The sequence below is a fragment of the Molothrus aeneus genome, chromosome 1 (genome assembly GCF_037042795.1).
Source record: "Molothrus aeneus isolate 106 chromosome 1, BPBGC_Maene_1.0, whole genome shotgun sequence".
Classification (NCBI taxonomy): domain Eukaryota; kingdom Metazoa; phylum Chordata; class Aves; order Passeriformes; family Icteridae; genus Molothrus; species Molothrus aeneus.
In genome coordinates this window covers 106,200,776-106,214,861 of record NC_089646.1, presented here as the reverse complement: position 1 = coordinate 106,214,861, position 14,086 = coordinate 106,200,776, and the positions used below count along the sequence as shown (strand labels likewise).

Below are 14,086 nucleotides of genomic sequence, written 5' to 3'. Positions count from 1 at the left end.
AAAATAAAAGCTTTTCACTTCGCACCATGTCCTGCTTCCTCTAATTGTGGATGCTTGATGACCAGCTTACACTCAGTCATTGCTTCCCTGCACGCATTTGTACATGTTTGTCATGTTCTGGGCAACAAAAAACTTCTCCATTTTTTGTTTGCAGAAAAAAGTAACTTGTATTAAAAAGAAACAAAACAAAACAAAAAAAAACCCAAACAAACAAAAAGGACAAATAATTAGTGAGGAAAACTACATCCCTGTTATCTTTTCTGTTCTGTATTTAGATACACATCTAACTTTAAGATTTGTTTTTCCTTAAAACCCAAAACCTTCATTTCAGCTCAGTTGAAGGGGAATTGCACTCTGAAAAATTGTCTCTGTCAATTACTAAGAAAGTCTGCATCATTAAGACACACCAAACTCTTAATATTTAGGACCAGGAAATAAGGTAAGATGAATTGGGATCTCAGTGCTTACCTGTTCACTTTTGCAGACTTAGTCTGTGACAGTACTTAATGTTCTTCATTGTTATTAGTATTGTGTGCTACTGGATAAATTTGGGAGTGAAAATACTAAGCAAAATGTCAAAAGAGAATCTCAAGTTTAAACAAATCCTGAGATTAAGGTTTAACTGGATGAAAGCAGTTAAATGATGAAAGTCTGTGAAGTGGGGAAAAAAAATCACATAAATCTTACCAAACCCTCATGTATCCACCAGCTAAAATGATTCATTCCTGATCACGAGACATGGAGTGATTTTCACCTTTGCCTTTGATTACCTTCCTTTCCAAGAAAGTGAATTCAGAGTCATGTTTCCAGGTAGTACCAGAGTAATGAGAAACACACAACCTCATTCTAAGAAAACCTTTAACAACTACAGAAATCTTAGCACACAGCTGCTGGTGTCCAAAGAGTCCCATAAAAAGAGGACACTTAGCTCATATCCCCCCTCTCAAGGAAAGAAGTTTCTCAGAACTTTAATCAGCACATAAAAAGTAAGGTGTCTGTCAGTAGGTCCTCCAAGGAAGGTAAAAAGTGCACAGCAGGAAAATAAGCTTAGTATGGCCTTTCTGCACTGCAGCTCTAGTGGATACAGAAACATTGACTGAGGATAACCTCAAAATGAGAACCATTCCACCCGTGGGAGGACCAAGAGTATTAGAACACCATGTAAGACAAGATGTAAAATAAGTTGCACCTGAATCCCCAGCAAAAAGGCAGTTAAGTCTCACAGAGAAATACATTCTCAGTTATCCCCCACTTCACTGTCAACTAAACTGAAAGTCTAAAAAAATCCTGTCCTGTAGAATCAGTCAATAAACAATTACTGCAGTCCAAAACCAGATGCATGTGGATACATATGTTTTGCAGGCCTACATATGTATTTATAAACATGTGTTTTCACACTGTGTGAACTTGCACAGTGTAACTAACTTCACTGGATCAGCACCCAATCATGGCAGCTGAGAATCCATCCCTGTGGCTTAAAAAACAGATACAGAGGCTTCACTCTTAGCTACTTGCCTATTGCTTGCAGGGGAAATATGGGTGTTCTTGTTACTGTCTCATTACTAATTCATATTACACTGGTTTTGCTGTCCCTTCCCTTTTAGACCACCTTATCAGTATTCTTCTGTCTATCTTGAAGATCTTGCTGGATGACAGAGAAACCAGACGGACCCCTGAGGCAAAAGCAGATTCCAAACATTATTCTCAAAATGCGTGCATCCACAGAGATCATGAAGCCTCTCTCTCTCTAAGCTCACGGAAAAGGGGAATATTAAACAGAAGGTAGAGTTCAAGTTTCAACTGAGAGGTCCCCCCATGCCACTTCAAATTAATGAGTTACAGTGTCTGTGAAAGAAAGTACACCACCACTACATCTGTATGATCCCAGTGGCAAGAACTTCCATCATCAAAATTCCTAAAAGAAAACAATCACTTTATACATTATACAGTCACCTTGGTAAAATAATACAGAACATAAACCAGACAAAAAAGCTGGAAGTGACGTCAGGAAGTAAAAATCACCAGCTCAAACATCTCTCCCAACTGCAAAGTATATGCACAAGAAATGATCACACTTCACCCCATAGCTCAGGCACTCACCTGCCCCAGATCTAAGGTGACATTGACTTCGTTGTACTTCAAGCCCATGGAAAGAGGGGGACTTTGCCACCAGCTCTCAGTGCCATCAATGGCATTGGTTATTGGGTGAGCTTTGCTGGGATCAGCAGCATTGCAGTAATCACAAAACTGGCCCTGAAACACAATCAATCAAAAACATGGTCTCAGACAACATCTTACACATTGATAGCACGTGGTTGTTTTGTTAATAGAGATTCTGAACTAGGGTGTTGACTAAAAACATGGGTAAATTTTGTTCCTTTATATACCATAATTTTTAATGTATAAATTATTCCCCTGGTAATTAAATTACACACTGAAACATATTAACTTTTATGTTACAAACTAAAGCTTCAGAAATCTTAATAAGGGAACTACAGTAAATCTTAATCTTATTAATTTATTGACATTTTGATGAAATTACCTATATTATTTCTACAGTGGTGTCTGCAGGAAATCTGCAGAAAATTAGTGAAATAAAGATTCTTAGAACTGGATTAGGAACAACAAACAAATTATCCTCAATTCTTCTAAAACACCATGAACACATGCACATTGCCTGGTATAGATAAAACCATAACAAAAAAAGCTCTGTTACTTGGCTATAAGTTCGGTATTAGAATTTTATAACACTGTTTTCATTTTTTCATGCCATTAAAATACATTCTGAATCCGAGTTTTCTAAACAATATGTACGGGTGGAAAATGCAACAGACTGTTCCCTTTAAAGAATGCCATTGTACCTTCATTTCAAGAAGTTACTGCCCAATTTCCAGTCCACAACTAAAGCCACAATCCAGAGATGCCCTTTGAGAGTCTCTTAAGCTTTTTGTACAATAATGATGAATCAACTTCAGGAAACTTAATTGTCTTTTGATTTCATGTCTTGGCTTGCCGTACCAACTATTTTTATCTCCAAGAAAACACATTTTACAGTCTACTAAGATTAGTGCTGAATTGCTGAAATTAGTTATTAAGGGACCTTTTTAGTGTCCCATTCACTTCTTATTCCAACACTAGGTGGAGATAATCAGTGAAAATGCTAAACTGTGCCAGCTACAGATCTTTGTAGAAAAATAACTTTTTCATTGAATAGCAGTACACCCCCCATGGCTACTTCAGTAGGACAGTTGCTTAATCCATCAGTCTGTGAGTTGCTGACACTGTGTTTGACTCCTGTTCAAAATAAAGGGAATGGGGCAAATGTTACCTTGTCAACTAAGCACATGCTACCATCAGATCTTTTGTTGTTTCCACAATCTGCACTGCCAGGCACGAAGCGCATTCCTACCCTTTAAGAATTAACAGACTCCTATATAAGTGCCATTGTTTTGTTTGTCACAGCTGTCAGACTAACCAGTGTAAAGTAACTGGAGCAATCATACTTGTCCACTTTTTACAGAGAAGTAACAGAAGAGCTCTCACACTCTTGCTGGGTGCAGTCTTGCAAGCTTGGTGAGTTTAAGATGTTTAGCAGAATTCATTTAACATCTACTATAGTTAGATTGGAAAATACTTCATCAATCTCATGTGATATGAATATACCATCCTGTACCTTTCAAACTGAATAGAAAATTGATGTTTGAAACTGAAATAGATGTTCACTGAATTGACTATTTCTCCATCAGTAGCAGTGATTTCAGCATCTGCATTTAGCAGTAGTTCCATCCTCATCCTGCTCTTCCAGAAAGCCCAGAATATGATGCAGTTTCCAGAAGACATGGCTACCATTAGCTGTTCTGATTTAGCACAGCCAATGCCAATGTGGCTGGGAGTTAACTCTTGACAATTCAGAGGACTAAATACTCACACACATGAGCTGGTTAACTACAGCTGGGGTCATGTTATAACACGATTCTCCTCCAGCTCTGTTAGAGAAGATGGTTTGGATGGTTTGGCTGACTTTAATACAAACTACAATAGGGGCAGGACTCTGTCTGATTCAGGTGGTTTGCTGCAGCAGATACACATCAGCCCGTGTTAGCTACAGGCAACGCTGCCAGTTTCTGCAGCAATGACAAAGAACATCATGTCACTATCTGCAAAAATCCATACCCTGAGAAATCAATCTATGCACTGGCAACTGCAGTTACCACCACATCAGAGCATCCTCCCTGACAAATGCATACCTGAGTTCTGACATATATGTTACAACAGGGCAAATTTCCCTAAATAGCTTTATAATAAGCTTGAAACCTAGTCTTTAGATCTAAATTACATTCACAAAGATCAGACTGGAAGTACACAGGAAACAGTTGCTGTTAAGCAGTTTCAGCTCTGATCTGGAAACAACCTCAAAGAAAGGTTGAATGAGAAGAAAACAATGGTGAGTATTAAACACAAGAGTTTAATTTACATGCATTTATGTGATTTCCAGTGATATGTATATCAGATCACTTGATCTGAACTCAAGATACCATCTTTCTCTTTTTCGGCACATAATTCAAAGAATTTCATTGCAACAGCTGGAGTTTCAGTTATTTAAATTACATTCCAGCAACCCTGCCAACTAGGCAGCAAAACAAAAATGAAAGAAAAAAAATTATTGGACAGAGCAGCCTTCCTTCCTTCTCACTGGCAGTATCTCAGGCACATCATGCTCTGTCTGGTTGTTACAGGACACGTCTCCATTCTAGTAGACTGAGCCTTGAAACTTGGTTTGATTTTGGCTGCAGTTCATAAGACAGGCAGGTGTGCATTTGCTGGTGACCTTGCTACCCTCCTTTCCCCTGCTTTTCCTGAGCAAAGGAGAGACCTGGAACTGCATGAAAGAGTTTGCTGAAATATGCTAGTGTGGACCAGGGACACACGGGGATGAAAATGTCTTGCCTGTAAGTTATAGAAAGTGACAACAATGAAGGATTTGTTCCCTTTTTCATACCCAGCAGCTCTGTGCCACTGGCAGGGCAGGACAGGTATGCAGTTAGACCTTAACTCACGCCCGCACACCACTGTGGACAGACTGGCAGGCAAAACCAGGCATGCCACTTATCTATCAGCTGCTGAAATATTTTATACTGTTGTGCATTTCTTCACTCAACACTGTTCTCATTAAGTCATTTCCTACATGCCAATGTGCTACATAAGGGAAACCCACCTCTTTCCACAGTGAATGTCCAGTACTGCCTTAAGAGCCTTGGTTGAGCTGGCCACTAAGGGACCGGCCACCCCACTGACCACCTTTAAACAACATCCAAATGCTCTTCTGGATTTGCTGGATATTACAGGCTTCATTAAAAGACACATCACTAAATGGCAAGCTGAATGAGAACAACCAATGGCAGAGCAATGGAAATGATGCTAGGGCTGCTCTTCCTCTTTGCCTTATTTTCAGATAGCACTGGCAACAGAGCTGTCTGCTCCCTTTGCCAGAATGAGGATCACATTCTGCACCTCCTTTCCAATTTCCCTACTCAGAGCAACTCCTGCAATCCAGCATTGTAGAGAGTCCAAAAGAGAGTAACTCAAGTGTGTGGTATCACTTGAACTTGAACCAGCACAGCACAGAGGCTATTACACCTATCACTTTGTAAAAGCCACATGACCTTCCCTCATGACTCTCAAGAAACCCAATTGATTTTAAATTGCTGATTTTAAATCCTTCTATGTAAGCTCATGTTCTGTAAAAGTTTAATGCAATTCTCTGCAGTTTTCCATGAAAGAAGAAATTCTCTTATTTACAGTGTCTTTGAACTTGAGAGGTGAAGTTGCTTGAGAATACACACATTGTGCATTTTCCATGTCTGAATTTGTCTGGATTTCCCTGGCCTTTTGAAAGATTTTTCAGCACTTCTTGAATCAGAACTACTACTGGTAAACCACAGAAGCTTCACGTTATGTATCTCAATGGGGCTTTGTTAAAAGTGGAAAGGGATTCTGCAAGAATCTGTCCTTACACAAATGCTCTGAGAGGCACAGCATGCTTCCTCATGCCAGGGCTGAGCTATCAGTAGTCCTTCTGGGAACTTTAATTGAGCATGAACCATAACAGCCCTCTAACCTAGGACCTGCAAGTCAAATATCTAAGAAGAAGAACTCCCCCCTTTCTAGCCTCCTTCTTCCTTTACACAGCAAATCCTCATTTCCAGTTGAGCGTTAGTATATAAAGGAAACAACTACAAAAACCATCAGAGGAGGCACACAGGCTTCGTTCTGCTTGCTTGACAAGTTTATCTGATATTTGCTTTGGCTGATTTTTATTGCCCTGTGATTTCTGATATTTCAAGGCATGTCGGTTTGAGATTTCATTGCAGCAGTGGGCTGTAGCGAGTTGCTGAGAGATTGCTGGGTTTACAATTTACCTGGCGGCACAGTTGTTTCGGGCAACTTTAAACATGGGTGCTGCATTCAGTATGGAAGGATGGGAGCCTAAACTTTAGAGGTGTGTTAGAAACAGCAAACCAAGCAGTTTCCTGATCATCACAACCTTTTTTTGTAACCTCAGTTTAAGCATGTAATACCTGTGTCCGAGTTTTCCCTCTACTAGAACTGTATACTACTCAGCCATCTCCAAAGTACTTTGAGCTTTTTTTATGACTGAAAGCACTACAGAGATATAAGGTAACATAAAAAGAGAGAGAGAGATATAAGAAGATTTCATTGTGAGGCAGGGAGTTATGGCAGAGGGAAGTCCAGAGCAAAGCACAGTGCTGTCTGTGGCTGCCCAATGACCTGAAGGACAGGTTTCATGATGGTGCATGCTCCCTTCTGGCACATGGCAATACACATGCTGCACCTTCTTTGTCCTTTCCCCCTCTCTTGAGTGCCTATTCTCATTAAAAAATGAGAAGAACAACTCTGTTATCCATTGCAACCCTTTCTGAAACCATATCTTAAGGGTTATTTCACTATAAAACATGCATAAGACTTTGAAACGCTACCTCTTCCTCCAAGATGCTAAAAATTTACTTGTATGCTTTCTGTATTGCCTGAAGTCAGACAGTGGACCTTTAAGCTTTCAAAATCCCTTTCAAATTGCAGTTTCTTTCTGGTTCTCCTCCCACCAACAGAGAATACTTTTAAAATAGCTTTGGAAGGTCTGAGGCTTCAGGAAAGTCCTTTCTTTTAACAAAGCTCTGATCAAACAGATATCAAGCATCTATCACAGTACAACAGTTTGGTGCATTTGTTACTCCTTCCTTATCCTCTAGCAAATGTGGAAATACATGTTTCTCCCAAAGGAAAGATATATTTCCATTAATCCTTTTTCAGAAGTTTTGCAGTTTATTGTTATCTTTCTTGTGACTGGCACAAAACGTGTGTAGTAATCTTGAGCTATGCTAGGAAAGAACAGCATGCTCCTTGCTGCCCTCTGCGCTTATACTCCCTGTCAGAGTCCCAAGAAGTCTCTGGCTTCCTCCCACAAGCAATGCAAGGCACAGACGATAAGCTTCACATTTAGTGCTTCCAAAACACCACAAAATACTTGACTAAAGCCAGGACTCTTTTCCCACCGCCTGCAGAGAGATGCCCGCTGTCCAGTCAGCAGCTGCCAGCGAAGCCCCGTTCCATGCGCTCCCCCAGGCTCGCTGATTTACCCTCGGTGATCTCGCTGCTCACCGCAGACCACGGCCACAAAACACCGCCCCGGGGCACTCCAGGTGCCCGAGCAGCTCACACACGCCCGGCAGCAGCCGCACCCGTGCGGGTGTGTGGCTCCAGGAGGTGCTGGGACACCTGAGGGCAGGTGCGCTGTCCGCTTCCCTCCATCCTCCCCGGCGCTTCCCTGCCTGGCCTCCCGCCGGTCCACGCTCCCCTCCCCATGCCCGCGGCACACGGTCAGCCAGGAGGAAACGAGACCGCGCACAGCAGGGTCACATGAGACCATCCCAAAAAACCACACACCCCGGGGATGCCCGGTTACCTGGATGGCGCGTCCCAGCGGGGCGGCGGCCGGGCCCCCCACCAGCTTGCAGAAGAGCTGCGGCCGCCCGCCGCCGCCCGCCGCCTCGCCGCAGGTGGCCGTGGCCCAGATGCGGGCGGCCGCCGCCAGGTTGAAGTAGGGCGGGTGGAGGCTGAGCCCCGGCTGCGCCCCGCCGGGGCCCGGCTGCGCGGCGCCGAGGGCGAGCAGCGGCGGCAGCAGCGCCCAGAGCAGCGCGGGGCCCGGCGGCGCGGCCATCCTGAGGCGGGCCCGGCCCTCGCCGCCCCGGGGGGCACTGCCGCGGCCGTGCGCGGGCGGGAGCGGGGCAGGAGAAGGAACCGCCACTGAGAAGGAGAAGGAGAAGGAGCAGGAGCAGGCTGGGGGCTGCCTGCACCTCTCTCCCGTCCTGCCTGCGCTGCGCTGCGCGGTGCGGGCTGGGGCGGGACGAGGCGCAGCCCCGTCCCCCGGGGCGTGCGGTGCGCTGAACGGGGCGGGACGGGACGGGACGGGGGAAGGGTCTCCGGGATGGCGGGGTTGCCCCAGGTGTGTGCCCGGGCGCCCAGCTCCGCGGGCATGCCCAGAGGTGCCGCCCCCGGCTGAGCTGGAGCTCTCTGAGCCTCCTCTTCCCCGGTGAGTGCGCGGGTCAGTATTCGTGACAGAACGTGAAGAAGTCTCAGAGCATGCCACACTCCTTAATCTGCCCACAACACGTTACATTGGTGATGCCCCATTCCTGGGAGTGTTCCAAGGCCAGGCTGGATGGGGCTCTGAGCGTCCTCTTAGTGGGAGGTCACCCTGCCCAGGGCGGGGGGCTTGGAAAACTAGAGGATCATTAAGGTTCCTTCCAACCCAAACCATTGTGATTCACTGATAACCCCTGACCTGTCATGTCACATACCGGGAGTAAAGTGACTAGTAAGGCGTCCAAGCTTCCTCCACGAGCAGGAACATCCCCACACAAGGAGATGTATCTCCACACAAGGTACCTCTCTGCAGGGTATACCTTGTGTGTATACAGGTCCTCAATGACCCTGTGTGACTGGCAGAAATCGCAGCTCCTCTCGCTGTTTTCAGTGCTCTGAGGCTGCTGGAAACCCTGCAGTCTGGGACACCCTCCTTCAATGCACAGTCAGGGCTCGCAGCTCCTTGTGAAATGGGTGTTCCTGCTCATCCAGGGCAGACAATGAGTCTCCTGTCTTTTTGGAGCTGTTTGGCACCGACTTTGGATAACACAGGAGCCTGGGGGGGTGAGGGGGAAGGTTGGGGAGGGAGAAGGAGGCCTAAGAACCATGTCATCTGCATCAGGATTTGCACTGATTAATGGCATTTCTATCCTACTTTTGATACCTATTCACATTTCCAATCCTACACATGCTAACACATCCAGTGTTCATTCCTCTTAAAACAATTTGAGGGATTCAGACAAAAGATATGGGTAGATACAAGTGCTTACAATAGTTTAAGAGTGATTCATGTGAGTTGCAAAGCATTTCATAACTTTCTGAAAGCTTTGCTACATGCCACTGAGCAGTGGCAAGAGAGATCCCTGGTGTACTGTTTCAGGAAACACCAGCCCCAAGCTATTGATTTTGCCTACAAGAAAATCTCACCACCCTTGTTTGTTTGGCCATGCCTTTAGCACACCATAGAGACATATCTCTGGGAGACAATTTTTGTGTCCTCCATAATAAAAGTTGACTTTCATAAATGTAGCATGCTGTCAATTCACATGTCGGATTTCAAAAGTTCTTTTCTCTTCTAGAGCACCTTAAAATATTCCCCTTTTCTAACTGTTACATCTTATTGCATAAATACATCATTTCACTCCATCAAATAGATTGCACTTCATAAGAAATACAAGAGGTTTGAATACAAACAAATGTTCCATTAACCAAAATGCCATGCTATCAGATAGGACAGCCACTGGTCATTTCAAACTATTTGTTGAAAAATAGTTAAGTTCCAAATGTATCCTGGAGTATATCACTTTTTACAAATGGAGATCTGGAAGTATCTGATGGAAGTCCAGAGCAAGCAGGCTTAGAAAGGCCTGCCCACTTTTTTGGGTGGTTCAGGTAAGGAACCAAGCTCCAGGAGATCTTTTGCAATCTCACTTTGAAGAGGAGATTCTTGTGAGCTGTTTGGTGGGTTTCTCACAAGAGATGTCCATTCTCAATCAGAGAATTTTAATTTATTGGTAAGCATCACATGAAAAAACACAACTTACACAAGCAAGAGCCTAATAGTTTAGTAAAATAATTACATATTCTTGGATCTAGTTTCCTAAAAGTTAAAACCAGGAAACTTTGTAAACATTCACAAAATTCATCTATCAGATAGAAAAAGAGAGGGAAAAATTTTTCTGGTTTTTCCCTGATAAAATTGTGTGCATTTTCCTTAATGTATACCTAGATTTAAAAACATTTTGTTGGTCTTCAAGGTGGTTTTTTTGTCCTTTTGTAAATCACATACGCCAAACATGGGTTTGTTTTTTTTTTTAATTCAGTGTGTTTTCTAGAAATAGAGATCAATAGAGATATTGATCTCTATTTCTAGAGATTTTAGATTTAGAGAGATTTCTAGAGATTTTAGATTTTCTTGAAAAATCTCTAGGGATCTCTCTAAATATGTGGGCAGGCATTATGAAACATGAAATGACAATTTTTGCCTTTGACTCAAAGTGGTTGGAAAAAATGTTTATAGGGGCGTTCCCAGCACAGGTATTCGATAACTTGATTCCTATAAAAAGTTCATGGAGAATTATCCAAAAAATTTATGCAGAGAGCCTGGAGCTATGCAAAGCCAGAGATAATAATTTGCATGAGGAAGCAGACAGAGCACTAGTGTAGGTGTGTATATGGAGGTGATGATAACAGCATGGCCTGTCACTCACAGTTGGAAAACTGAAGTTTTTCTGTGACTTCACTGAGTTTTGGCTCACCTTATCTAATGTAGAACTTCATCCTCTAAAAAGGTCACTATCAATAATTAATGACATAATACTTCATCTTCCCCTCATGTCATCTTTTTTTTGTAATTACAAGTTCCAGAAACACAGGTAAGAATTTATTATCTGGCAGCTCTCTGCAATCAGCGTTTATGAGACAGTGCCCCTCTGCAGAAAACATTCTTCTCTGGCTATCTGCCCTTTTTTCTTCCCAGTAGAGCATTTCCTCCATTTTTGTCCAGCCTTTTTAAGGTTTGCTTTCCTTATTTCTTCCTGTCTTCAAGGAGTAAACTTTGTTAGTTGAGCACTTTATTGAATAAATGTAGGCAACTGAAAATATTACTGGGTCTGTATTGTTATAACATAAGCAGATTACATTGTTAGGCATTTACGCTACTATGAATATAGATCATTCTTTCTATTTTAAATAATGTTCATTTAAAATTTCAAGTCAAGAATGTTTGTTGAAAATTAGCCTTGCTGATGTAACTTCTGTTTCACTCTCTTATTGATATGTGCAGTACAGCATATCTCATCTTGTATTGCTGTTTCATATATGTTACATTATAAACCTCCAGTGAAAATGAAACCATCAATAGATAGTACCAGTGAGTAACATTTTTTATTGCTCACTGAGCAATTAGTGGTAATATTTAGCTCCTACTTTACCATCCTACATTGCCACACGTGGTGTTATGGGAATTTGCTCTTTGTTTTTGTGATAATAATGAATCAATATCAAACCAGGTAGCCAGAAAGTCTCTCAGATTAGATAGTCCTGAGTCTCTGCTCAGTGATCATTATAGATTAAATTGTGCATCTTGTTACCCCATTAATGTTTCCTATCTGGCATTTATGTTTAAGCCAGTCTTAATAATCTTGAGGAGAGACTCAATACTTTGCAGGAAGACTCTCCCACAGACTGAATCTTCACCAGGTAAGCATGTATCTAGCCTAGAGTGTAAATACCCAACCAGAAGCTTTCAAGCTCAGATAATTATCCCTACTCTTATCACGGAAATAAGGCATTTATCACATCCTGTCATAAATGATTATGCATGACTAATACTCAGTTCATGTCTATATGTAAACTTTCATTAGTTTTAATAACAGCTTTTCACAGTAAACCTAGAGTAAAATAAGGTTACTTGCAGGCACTCTGGTTTAATAGGAAAACAGTGCAATGTGCTGGCAAGACCAGTGTCCTCACTGAATATCATTGAATAAGATGCATTCTGTTTAAGATCATTTTGGCCTCTGATTTTCTGACAAAAGTAGCTTTTTTATCTCTCAGAAACTCCTTTAGTATTTGAGGACCCTACCATGTCACTTTGAAAAAGATAAATTATCTTCCTTGTAACTGGAATAGAGGCATACAGAGGCTAGGACTGAGGTCTAAAATGCAGCTCTATCAGCAGAAAGTTTTGCTTGCTACATTACTGAGTGTAATCCCAAACTCAGTTATTCAGAACTGCACTTTTGTTCTGTCCTTTGGTTTGAGTTCATTTTCTCTTGTTTCTTTCACCTGTTTCTTTCTGGATTTACACACTAGGATTACGCCATCCTCCTTAATAGACCATCTTTTTCTGAATGTCCTTGTACTGTGTCTGCTAGATCTTCTTATCCATCCAATTGGAGCCTCTCTTATAGTCTGTCCTATCATCTCAAACGATTCAGGTATTTCAGCTGATGCTTTCTGAACTTTGTCATAATTGGATGGCTGCATAATGGTGCTGTACCGTGCAAATGTGCTTGTTGCATGGTAGTTTAGTTGCTACCATTTACTTAGCATCATTCTACAGCCTAATACAAGGTCTGTCTTTCCTTCTGCCAGACAGCAATCTCATGTACTAAGATTTTACTGTACATTCTGCTTCCTAAGTTAACTTGACATAGTCTTATAATAGAAAACCACTGTAAATACTCTCAGTTTCTAAGGGCTCTCAAGTTAAATTGAAAGATCTGAAGAGCATTCTCATCATAACTCTTATATTTTTTTTATCTTTTGTCTTTCTTTCCTATTTCTTGTATTTCTCAAAATGTTCTGGCTGTAAACAACTTACTAGTAAGCATTCATGGCTTGATGGGATTGTGGGCCAAGAAACTTTAAAATGGCTTTGTGGCAGATTGGTATTTCATGCTCTTTCACTGCAGAGAAGTGCTAAGCTTCCCTCCTCCTTAAAGAGGAGGGAAGGTGAATGTTTGCTACTTTACAGCACTTTCCCCATTAATGGGAAGGCAAATTGTAATTTTCCTGAGAAGGGAAATTGCATTTTCAAGGCAAAAACATGACCTCTCATCCCTAGCCAGTGCGTAGAACTCATGACAGTCCATCCCAGTTTTAATCTTTTTATGTTTACTCAGTGAATATCCTGGGGCTAGGACAACCCTGGAAGTGAGACACAACTTCTTTGCCATCCACTTCCAATGAATAAGTCCAGAGGAACACTCTGGGCTATGTAGCTAAAGGTATAGCTGAGACTCACTAAGCAAACTACACTTAACCATAACTCGTGTTAACTACAGAGGCTGATGTATCTTTTTTTTTAACTTGAATAAACTTTCTAATGGACAACATTAAAATCCATCCACTTTATTGTTTTGTTTCTTAATGGATTTCCTTCTTATTCTTGGCTTCCTGTACTTTTTTATAGAGTTGCTCATGGACGTAAAAGTTCAAAAAGAAGAAAACAAGTCTGGTTCATAAAATGGCTGATTTTTTGTGAAGCACATGATCCCTTTGGTCAGTACTCGATGACTTGTCAGTCAAACATCTGGGGAAAACTAAAATGTCAGCTCTTGTATTTTTCACATCCTGTTTTTCTATTTGCTGACATTGGTGCTATTATTGCTACTTTGGCCATCATAATAAGGGAAAACACTCTCTGCCACAGTACTCCAAGAAGCTACTCATGGAAACCACTTCTTTGTAGACTGCTTTTCCTAAGAGGCTTTTTTAGCCATTGATTAAATTAGATTGGCATTTGAATTTCATATTTTTCTCTGCCAGAATTGGCTTTGATCTGATCTCTAATAATAAGACAGTGGTTTTTTTCTGGGATCTGTATCCAGAAAGGTTTTAGTTAGTGTTGCTTTTACACACTGCCTCAGGTTTACTTCAATCTCAGCTCTAGCCTGATCATAGTCTCATCAAGTTCTTA

General features: G+C 41.9%; 1 protein-coding gene across 1 annotated transcript in view; it reads right to left on the bottom strand.

Annotated features, from left to right (window-relative positions):
* The window catches only part of LAMA3 (laminin subunit alpha 3), a 105,980-nt gene extending 97,744 nt beyond the window's left edge, over positions 1-8,236 (bottom strand). The window contains exons 1-2 of the mRNA XM_066546446.1: positions 7,982-8,236; positions 2,101-2,253 (exon numbers count right to left, since the gene is read on the bottom strand). Of these exons, the coding sequence (XP_066402543.1) occupies positions 2,101-2,253; positions 7,982-8,236 (408 nt within the window). The remainder of the gene's footprint in view (positions 1-2,100; positions 2,254-7,981) is intronic.
* Between the last annotated feature and the right edge of the window lie 5,850 nt (positions 8,237-14,086).